The sequence below is a fragment of the Mustela nigripes genome, chromosome 14, assembly GCF_022355385.1.
Source record: "Mustela nigripes isolate SB6536 chromosome 14, MUSNIG.SB6536, whole genome shotgun sequence".
Lineage (NCBI taxonomy): Eukaryota > Metazoa > Chordata > Mammalia > Carnivora > Mustelidae > Mustela > Mustela nigripes.
Genome location: NC_081570.1, coordinates 93,069,369 through 93,080,504, shown reverse-complemented (window position 1 = coordinate 93,080,504; position 11,136 = coordinate 93,069,369). Strand labels below are relative to the sequence as shown.

Sequence of the window (11,136 nt, the reverse complement as noted above, 5' to 3'; positions counted from 1 at the left end):
GGAACACTCCTTGTCTTGGCACTGACTGAACACATCACCTTGCACCTCAAATTTCTTGTTCTAAAAAATTGAGTTATCTTATAAAACTTACTTCAAGTCCAAATTTTAAATGATTCTAACATGTAATCCAAGTAAGTGCAAAGTATCTCAATAAGCACCTTTGATGTGAAAAGTAAGTCATTTCCCAATCAAAAGAACCACCTAATGACACACAGAACACTCACTGACAGAGGGAACTGCCAATATTAAGAACTCTAGTAAGGATTATTGACTATCACATATGTCCAATTCTAGTCTACACGTTTAAAATTCACTTGTCATCTGGGCACTGAGATATCCATCCCTCTACACAAAATGTGACTCTAACACGGTTATCAATTTCCACAATAAAAATACTTAAAAAAAAAAAAACGTTGACAAATGGGGGAAAAGCCAACACCCAGAATAAAGGATTTAATCCAGTATTTATTCCACACTCATGATCGTTCTCTGTAATCAGAATACAAGTCATAAGAACAATCTATCAAATAATTTGCTGATAATCTTAAATAATGCAGCACAGCATTACTTTTTAATATTTCTTTGTTCTAGATTAAGTTTAAAAACTCAAACAGCCATCTTCATTATCAATAAAAAAAGTTTTGAATTTTTTAAAAAAGGACACTATATCAAGCTGTTTCATAATTTAAGTTTTTTCCCATTTATAAAAATGCTTTGGAAGCTTGAGGCTTGAATCTATTTCTCTACTCATCTGCCCCACCCTCTCCCAATTTCACGTTAGTATAGGGTTGCTGCAAGAATGCTAGGCTTTAGGCATTAATTTTTTCCTTTAATATAGTACTTTAAAATCTGAGAAATTCAAGAAAAAAGATTACATGTCATGTATTTTTCCAAATAAAAAAAGAAAAACTACGTGAATAAATTTTAGGCATACTAACAGTGTCCCTTTGAGGTAGAATGCTAAAAGGACTTTTGATCAAATCACAGCCTAATTGAAACCTCTGCATCAGAAACTAACTTGTCATTAATCTCTCTAAAGTTAACTGTGGAGAATATTAAGTGTAACATATTAACAAGAGCCTTCCAAGATAATATACAGTGGACAAGAATGTTAATCCTACAACTGCCGCCTTCATGTACACCGAAAGCACAAAATTCTCCTATAATAGACATCCAAGATCCATTCTCAAAGTCTTTAGCATTCTATTATGAAAAGCACAGCCATGCTAACTTCAGTACATAAACCATAATCCCACACCTACAAAACAAAAATAGAATTAGTGGCAGTTTATTGCCTTATACAAATTTAACCAACATGGCAACCATGCCAAAGGAATTAAAACATTTTCAGGACATATGTACAGACTGTACATCTCAAAAACAATTAAACAATAAAAATGCAAGAACAATCTGTGCATCATGTATCAAACTCAACAACTGGGTGAAAACATCAATGCAATAAATGGGATTACAAAGGCACTTCCCTACACAAAAGAGGAAATGAAAATGCAGCCTACAGGGAGCTTGAAGAGTGCGTTAACTACTGCACAATTTCAACTTGGGAGGAAAAAAGAAAGCAGATTTAATCAAACATTTATAGGATTCAATGTGATCCACTTTTACAAAAAAAATTTCACACAGTCTCATCTTTGTTTTTATGTTGTTTCTCTTGGCTCTCTGGTTCTATACTTTGGCTCCTTCGACGATCATGTTTGTCAGACTGGTCCTTACTATCACTGTGATCTCGTTTGTGGGAACGTTCTTTGCTTCTGCTACGCTTTCTAGATTTTTCTTTGCTGGGGCTATGTTCCCGTTTTCTTGATTTTTCCACACTGTCAGTTCTTCCTTGACTGCCACTTCTACTTCGTTTATTTGATTTTTCTTTACTTTCATTTTTATGTTTACTTGATTTCTCTTTGCTCCTACTTCTGCTTCGTTTCCCTGCATTTCTACTTCTACTCCTACTTCTGTGCTTCCTTTCTCTGCTTCTACTCCTACTGTGTTTTTTCTCCTTCTTGGTATCTTTTTTGTCATCTCTATGCCGCCTATCATCTTTATCTTCTTTGTGTTTCTTTTCTTCTACCTCACCCCTACTTCTCCGTTCCTTGGATCGTTCTCTTGATCGCTCTCGCTCCTTTTCTCGGTCATTACCTCTTTCCTTATCATAGTCACGATCCCGTCTTCTACCTCTCTCATTTTCTTTCTCTCTTTCCCTATCCCTGTCCCTTCGATCCCCTTTCCTATCCCGACTGCGACTACGACTTCTATGCCTTTCCCTACTCCTGCTACTCCGCCTGCGTTCCAACCCACGATCAATACTTCGGGATCTTCGCCTTTCTTTCTCCCTTTCTTTGGCTTCGCGCTCTAGTCGCTGGCGTTCTTTCTCTCTTTCTAATTCTCGATCAAAACTAGAAGACCCATGGCCCTCCCGGTGATGGCTTCTACTTCTTGATCTTCTTGGGGACCTCCGTGGACTCAGTGATCTCCTTGGAGACCTAATATTTAAGAAAGGAAGAAGAAAATGTCAACGAATAAAACAAATCCTAAAAATTTAACTTCTCTTATTCATTTAGATTCCCCACATACACAGATATGTTAGGAACAATTAAAGACCCTGAAAGGCAAAAAAAAAAAAAAAAAAAAAAAATGACCTTTTGGGGTTAAAAGTGACAAACTCATAAAATGAACAGCATACACAGAATTTCTTGAGTTTGCCACGGATTTCCAAGGACCTTTTGTACAAAGATTATTTTTAAAGTAATTCCAAGAGGTATGTTACCTTGAACGCCTGCGTTCAACATGTCTGTCTATTTCCTCAGCACCTTCCTTCCCATCTTTCTTGATTTTTCTAGGCCGGGTTTTGATCTGTTGATCAATATTCTTCTGAACTGGAACTGGAATTCTTGGAAACAGGGTAGAAAACCACTCCAGTTTTGTGAGAAAAGACCGCAGCATTTCTCCAATGGTCATTACACAGCCTCCACCAGCCTTCACATCTAGGTCCTACAAAAACACAAAAGATACCCTAGCCGTCAAAACAATTAATTTCAACACACACGTATACTAAAAAAATATTACCATCTTTGGAATCTCAAATACAAAAAATTCTAACAAAAATTGTAATCTGTGTACCCTACTAATCTGGTAATGAATGATACAGAGAAATATTTGGACTTAGTGTGTGCATGCAGGTGAGAACAAATCCTGCAGCCTCATGGGCATGAAGTATCCTAATCTCACTCAGTTAACAGGAATATGAAACAGCCCCTTATATTACTAAACTCTGTGGAACAATAAACTTAAATAAACATTCCACGTACCTACTAATTATGTATTTCTTTCCGTGGACACGTTTGCACACATCATTCCTAACACTGTAGCCTAACTACATATGAACTACTTCAGACAATCCGGTCTAATGAGTATCTTTTAACAGCTCTAATATAAAATGAAGCCCTAATAAAACTGGAAGCAATAGCAAACCAACTGCCATGAAGCAGTGAGGTTTCTAATTTAGAGTTATGTAGAAAATAAATAAATGAACAAATAATTGGAAACGCATAATCCATGATGACCATTGTCTCTGAAAAGGGTCATTACCGCATGAAGGCCTTCTTGCTATGCCCTCTCACAGCTCAGGACATGTTAGTCAGCTATTGTCAGTCCCAAACCTATAGTGCAAGCACACAAGGAAAGTGAGATTTGTTATCTAAACAGGAAAACAAGAGCTAAAGGTAAAACTGCTTGCACTCACACACATTTAAGTGTTCAGATATACAGTATTTCCAAATATAATCGCTGCAGATATCTAAGGAAGAAAACAATAAGTTAGCTTAAATAGAGATCCTCAGGTTTGTAAATACAATAAAAAACAGATTAAACAGAAGCATTCAGAAACAAACCTAATGCAATACCAATTATGAAGAGGGACATGCTTTTTAAATATAGAAGGGAGAGAAGTCCTTTGGCCTGAAAAATTTCTTCTAAAAAGAAAAACAACTTTAAAGATTGTGATTTGACACCTAATACATATTTTTATTCTTCAGAAATACGAATAGTTCAGTGAATAGCCCCTGACAAAATTCTCCTTGTCTACAAGAGTGAGACTTTTTTTAGGTCTGCACATAATAAAACACTAGAAAGCTATTTCAGCTATCCTTTAATTCAACAAATTCTTTGAATAAATGTTTTAAATAAGACTACTGAAGCGCAGCACTCAAAATTTACTTTATGAATCTTAAAATACAAAGCGGTGGGGGCATATGTACGGACAATACAGGTAAGTATTAAGTACTTTTTGAGATCTTGGACTTCACTCTGTAAGCACATTAATACATAGGATTTAAATCCGACATAGCAACGCTTCTGAAAGTAACTTTTGTTCCTGAACATATGTAACAAGCTTAACCTTGTTAAGCCTGAGTGACAAACTACATTTATAATTAAACAAAAAGAACTGGTCTGGCTTAGTCTTAGACACATATGACTCTTGACCTTGGGGTCATGAGTTCAAGTCCCACACAGAGTATAGAGCTTACTTTTTTTAAAAAACATTTTTTAAATTAAAAACAAGAACCTAATTTTAGGGTTTTCGTCTGGCTTTATAAATAAGTGTAACATATTAAGAGTCAGAAAGCGAAATTTGTAGTATTTTGATCACTTTGAATAAATCCTCTAAACTCTTACCCTACTTAAATCCCACCCACCTCTTCAATTCTGCACTCCTGTGCAAGTGGGAGTATTAATACGTGGAAGCAGTTAGAGCATAGAGCTGAAGTTCCAAGCGAATAAAGCGCTATAATTAGTGTTGTATGCACATGTCTTAACACCTCAATCTTGAGCATGGCCCACTTAAAAAGTCACTATCAACAGCACAAGTCAAGATCAACACCATAACAAAACTCAGAAAAAAACTGCAATAGTTATCAAAACCATTTAAACAATTAAGAAATGAAAAAATTTAAGAAAGTTAATCTAAGACATATAAAATCCACTAAGTCTTAGAAAAGCACAGCAATTCCAAAAGTATGAGAAATAAATTTAAGTACAGAAAACCCTGAAAACATTAAACTTCCAATAAATAAATAAAGGATATTTTTTATATCTTTTTACATGAGAGTAATCAGAAGAAAACTAATTATTACCCTTGTTGACATACCTCTTCATCATCAAGGAAGGATTCAAACCAGTCCCAGAGATCTGTAGGGGGCTGTGTGTACCTAGAATTACAACAGATTGATTAGGCTTATGTGAATTAAAATGTGAGTTAAATGGAAATGTAGATATATGCATATTTACCTTATATACATAAATCCAAGGGCTCTAATATATGGAGAGTCTGTGTGTGTTATGAGACCCATCACTTGCTTACGAGTTAGCTTCAGAGTAAATAATTTGTATAACAAGCAGAAAGCTGTAGAAACAATTCCTCCTGTTCCAACACCTCGAACCTTTAGGGGAAACAGGAAAAAGTAACAAAATAACTAACAAATATTTAACACCAACTTATTAATCCCATTAGGTATTAATAATAAGATATAACCCAGAACTCAGAATAGAGCATTAATAAAAACAGCAACTTTCTAACCCCATTCACTAGACATTTGAATTTAGATAAAAACAAACTTCTAAGCTTTGCCAACTGTCATTTTTGAGTAACTGTTACTTTTAGTTTCCTAATTTTAAACTTATGTTATCAGACACAGAAAAACTGAAAAATGCACGTACTTCTACTTACCCCTCCGCACATCCCCGTTTGGCCTGCTGTTTTCCTACTTCCTTTCTCCCATGGTTCAACATGCGTGACCTGAAATAAAAAAGAGGAACACAACAAACATTCATACTTCTAATTTTTTTAAAACTATGATTAAAGTAAACCCAAATCCCTAACAGAGCAGCTTTTTGCAAAAGTTTGGAAGCTGACTACTTTGACATGATGCATATATTTTGTTTACATGTAAACCATCTTTCAAAAACTGCTGAGCTTTTAAAGAGCACCAATAAAACTGTTGGGAGTTTAACAAAACCTCAACAGTTTTATGACCAGAAATCCCATTAAAATAGCTTTGTAGAGAGCTGATACTTGTGGAACCAAGAGATTTCTAAGAGTCTCATATACATGTAAAAATATATCTGATGTTGTGTCAATTTTGTATCTTTTTATGAGTTGTTAAAAAAATAGAAATTCTCATTTTAAAATGGATTTAAGGCTCCAACTTGAAGCAAAAAGTATCAATGAAGTTTTAGTATTTATTTAAAAAAATTTAATACCCTTAGTTTTATGGTGATTTAAAATTCTACATCATAAAATTTTTAAAAAATGATTTGAAGTATATGCATGTTAAAACAGTAACAAGTTACTTCTAATGCAAAATTATGGAAATTCATTTGTACTTTTTTTTTTTACCATGAACAGGCATTATGCTCATTCCTGATTAGAGATGAAATTACAAGGGCCACACCTATACAGATAATTGTTAGTAATTTATTTTCAGCCTAATTACATGAACCAATTCAATTTTTCCCCAGAATATAAACTGTTAAAAACTGAGTGACTAGTCATTATATTAAATATAATCAATACAGTATCTTTGTTGAGATGAGTACCCTATAAAAACCACATATTTACCTAAAAATGGCAAAGAAAATTAGCTCGATAACATAGAACCCAAGGTCTTTTAGAAAAATCTTTATTTCTTAACTTAAAACAAAATCAAAATAAAATTCTGTTCTTTCAGTATGCATTTCTAAAACTGTATTTTTACCCCACCAATGGTTACATTTTTATCTTTTTTCTGTGGCTTCAGACAGAAAAGCATGCATTTAAATGTGAGCACTACACTATTATGCTCAGCACTGCTTTATGGTTTTATTTCCTTCCCCCAGTTTGCTGTATAAAGATGTTTCAATTCCTTAAAGGCTAGCAAAGGGGTGGATACAACACGAAACCAACTTAGAACTAGAAGCCTACATATGTCAATTATTTATTTAATCTGGACATCTTGATAACAAAGACTGGATCTTTAGTTTTATAACTAAATTTAAATAATTTCTAGTACATTCTTGAATTGTTTCAAAACACAGTATCTGAATTTGAGAAAACAAGCTTTTCCTCAATCACGTTAACATCTGCCTGTATTATTAAACAGAACCTGCTACAGAAAGAGCAGGAACCCAATTTTCAATTGTTTGAAGTTTACTACACAAAACTAAGAATATTCACCATACTGTATCCATACTGAAAAAGGCCTTACCTTTTAAAAGCTATAAAAAACCTAGTTCACTTACAATATTCTTGTAAAAGGATAAGAAAATTTCAGTGTACTTTACATACCCAAAGTTGAACTGTATTCTCAAACTATGATTTTTCTATCAAAAACAACTAGTATCTCAAAATTCTTCAATAACCTAATCACTTAACGGGATGGTGTGTGTGTGGGGGGGGATTGGGGACAAAATATAACCTAAAGGCAAATAAAGAATTTCTTCTTGCTAGCCCCTCTACAGGTATGTTTAGATCACAGAAAATATGTGGTCTGTCAAACGTTTTAGGAGTCAAATACACAAAACAGACGGTATTCTGTTAGATGCTCTCGCTAAAATATTTAAAGATTATTAAGACTATTATTAATATTCCTTTAAATATTAATTAACCTTAAGAGGCCTGGAAGATAGCTTTAAAACTACATAATTTGCAAGTAAGTGGAGAAAACCTATCTAGTTGGTGAAGAAAAGCCCAAAACCAATGGCCAAAAAAAACCCTAATTAGCCGTTCATTTAATCAGGGAAATGCATTTATGGCGATTGAGCATGATTAATAGTGCATACCTCTACCTGCGACCCTGGGCTGCTCCGAGCCTCGCTGCAAGACTGAGTCAATCCTGCTAACGAAACAAGAACTGAGACAAGAGTGCAGTGAGGAGGCGCCAGGTGAGCTCCCCAGCACAGCCAAGCCAGCACCGACCCTGCCGCAGAAGCCCAGGGCCCAGATAATTCTAAACAAGCCCAATGCACAAGTAACTGAGACCACTTACTCCTGACTTCCTGCTGGGAAAATTTCCAGGCCTTCTGTACACCTCTTGCCCTGGCACCTCTCCACCCTCAACCCTCCCGCCCCCACCCGACACACGCACTGACCATTTCCCTGTCTGGATCGCATAGAGAATACCAACAACACGAGGCCAACACTGAAGTCAATACACGCCCTGGCCCAGGGTGAGCGGGAGAAGCACCAACAAGTTGGCGCAGAGTAGATCCACGTCAAAAGGAATAATTTTAAAGCTGTAAACTGGAGAGGATTCAGTTACTCTTTCCCCCTCCCCCACCCCTCCCGTCCAACTCCCCCCAGGGGTGGGCAGGAGGTTGGGGGAGGAGAGAGTTCAATGTGGCGGGCTCTCCCAGCCCTAAAAATCTGAAAAAGAAATGAGAGGGCGGCCCCAGTTTGACCCTCCCAGGCCGACTCCAGACCACCGCCCCTCCCCCCCCAATCAACCTTCCCGCACCTACAAATCCTCAGACCTCCAGGGCCGCCTCCGCCCATTTCCTCTAACCCGTCCTCGGAACTTAACCCTCCCAATCCCGGCTCCCCACCCCCCCCCCCAGGCCTAGACTCTTCGTACCTTAAAGTAGATCTCGTCCACCACCTCGTGGTAGGTCTTGAGCTCGTAGAGTTGCACTTTGAAGTAAGGCGACGACAGGATATTGGTCAAGATCATGGGGTTGAGGTTCATAGTCTTCTCGTTGCCCCACAGCGGTAGCACATTTCCCTGTTTGCCCGAGACCGCCGGCTTGGTGGCGCCGCCGCCGCCACCGCCGCACTGCTGCTGCTGCTGGGCCGCGGCCGCGGCCGCCTGGTGCTGCGGCTGCGAGTTGCCTGTCAGCGCGGGGCTGTTGTTAGCCATGTTGCGGCGGAAGGAAGGAGGGAGGGAGAAGGGAGGGGGAGGGGGCCAAGCTCGATCTCGCTCTTCGGGACAACGGTCCGGGACCCTACTCCATGGAACGCCGTCAGGACAGGGGGCCGCCTCGCTGTCCCCCAGCTGGATGAGGGAGGGCTACGGGAACGCCGACAAAAGGACCCTAGATCGAAAGCAGACGCCGAGACGCGGGCGCGAGAACTCCCGGCAGAAGGCGAACCGGCGGCCACCGAGCGCGATCCCTTCCGCCAACTGCCCCTGGGAACAAGATGGCGGGCCCGGCGGATGTTACGTCACACGCCCCAGAGTTCCAAGCTGAGCCGGCAGCCAATCAGAGACGCCCAGCTGGGCTGGAAATTCCTCTTCCTAGTTCCGCACGTTCTGTGCGCGCTGCGGTCGCTGCGGTGGTCTCGGGTGTCGGACTCTTAGATTTCCCCTGGGAATTTGGGGGCAGGGGAGGGGGTTGAAGGTCCAATTCGTATGTTTTAGAATCTGGGTTGGGGGCCCAGTTTCTCCTCTTGAAAGCCGGGCATGAAATAGTTCGCATGGATATATCGTTGCGAATTCGTGACTTACGAAGTACCCTATTCTCTTGGGTTCCCAATTTTAAGACTCTCTGGAAGGGATAATGATTAGGACTCATTTCCAGCATGTGATTCCGATGAAATAGTTACATCTTTCTATCTGCCGGCTGTAATGTACGGCCGGAGGTTTTATTATTTGAGCCCAAATTTATTCAGCTGTAAGACTGGAAGACCTCGTTCTGGGCTGTTAAAACATCTGAGCATTAAAAGAGCTGCTACACCTGTAAGAGCCTGTAGAATGCTACAAGCCTTTGTTAAGTGCCTTTCTTTCCTCCCTACTCGAGTTCATCCATTCTGCGGTTGCATTCTAAGTGGTAAACACTGGGCGAGGCACTGATCGGGGGAGGAGGGAGGCAGGCGGGAGGAGGTGTAAAAATGAGTCAGAATCGGTCTTGTCATTCAAAAGCTATTGTTAACCTAGAGGAAATACGTATGATTTGGGAGTTAATAGAAGGCTCCAAGAAGCACTTAAGTTTATAAAGCTGCTGTCAGGATGGGCAGTTGTTATCAGCAGAGAACAGCCGGAGGCTATGTAGAAGCAGGAAAGATCAGGCTTGTGAGACGGTAAATAGTCCAGTATGGGAGCTGGGGAATATGCTGATGGGCGGAGTAATGGCTGGGATGGAACTGGGCAACTGTTAGTGCCTGGAATGCCAAGATGAAATATCGGAATTTAATGACATTTAAATCCAGTGATTACATAATTATATCTGTGACCCCCATATCTACTTTTAGATACTAATATTCCTAATATTTTCTGGCTCCACTCCATTCTTGAGAGTACTGCCAGATTCTTCATTCCCAAAGTGTAACACCCCTACTCAAAAACCTCGGATGGCTCACTTAGTGACATCCTAATTGCTATTGCCAAAATTCAGTGACCTTTTTCACTCTTCATCCTATTTGATTTCTGTGGCACTTTAAAAAAATTTTTATTTAATCTCTGCAGGTGGGTCTCAAACTCACCACCCAAATGCAAGAGTTGCATGCTCTTTGGCCTAAGCTAGTCAGCTGCCCCTGTTGCACTTTTTATCATTTTCTCTTTCCTAGAAACTATTGGGGTTGGAAGTTTGAAAGTGGAGATCATAATTTTCACTGGCTTCTACCCAGAAGAGGGGAAAATGGTAAGACAGAAACCTTGGGGGAAATCCACACCTGGATGAAGATGAAAGAGCAGGTGAGAGAAGACAGAGAAGTAGGAAGTAAACTGGGACACTGGTATGACAGAAGGCAAGGAAAGATAAAGGATAGTTAAATGAATGGTTGGAGGGTACCTGGGTGGCTCAGTTGGTTAAGCCTTTGCCTTCAGCTCAGGTCATTATCTCAGGGGCCTGGAATGGAGCCATGGGTAGTAGGGCTCCCTGCTCAGTGCAGAGCCTGCTTTTCCCTCTCCCTCTGCCCCTCCGCCTGCTCTGCCTCTCCCTCTCTCTCAGTAATTAAAATCTTTTTTAAAGTAATAAGTAAATAATATTGAATGATTGGAGTGACTAATATTTAAAGTTAGATAGATGGTACATGAGTGATCATCCTTTCTAGTTTATCTTACATTAAAAACTGAAGCTTGGAGAGAAGTGGTTTTTGCTTCCTACTAGATCTTGTTTTTCTGTACATTATAAAAATATACTTCCCAAGGAAAATTG

The 11,136-nt window shown here is 39.2% G+C and overlaps 1 protein-coding gene across 2 annotated transcripts; it reads right to left on the bottom strand.

Moving 5' to 3' along the window:
* Positions 1-445: 445 nt before the first annotated feature.
* Positions 446-8,901, bottom strand: PRPF38B (pre-mRNA processing factor 38B). Of its 2 annotated transcripts, XM_059375605.1 has the most exons (7): positions 8,137-8,421; positions 7,828-7,880; positions 5,738-5,806; positions 5,299-5,450; positions 5,159-5,219; positions 2,780-3,003; positions 446-2,495 (listed from the first exon to the last, which is right to left on the bottom strand). In XM_059375605.1, exons 1-7 carry the CDS (start codon positions 8,156-8,158, stop codon positions 1,634-1,636), a joined length of 1,443 nt encoding a protein of 480 aa, XP_059231588.1. In that variant the 5' UTR covers positions 8,159-8,421; the 3' UTR covers positions 446-1,633. The 2 variants fall into 2 exon arrangements, with proteins under 2 accessions (XP_059231588.1, XP_059231587.1); XM_059375604.1 differs by lacking the exons at positions 7,828-7,880; positions 8,137-8,421 and adding an exon at positions 8,619-8,901.
* Positions 8,902-11,136: the final 2,235 nt, after the last annotated feature.

Coding starts and splice junctions, on each gene's coding strand:
- PRPF38B (XM_059375604.1), bottom strand. CDS start 8,900: ATGGCTAACAACAGCCCCGCGCTGACAGGCAACTCGCAGCCGCAGCAC. Junction 5,807..8,618: donor TGGACGAGATCTACTTTAAG/GTACGAAGAGTC, acceptor TTTTTATTTCAG/GTCACGCATGTTGAACCATG. Junction 2,496..2,779: donor GTTGAACGCAGGCGTTCAAG/GTAACATACCTC, acceptor CTTAAATATTAG/GTCTCCAAGGAGATCACTGA.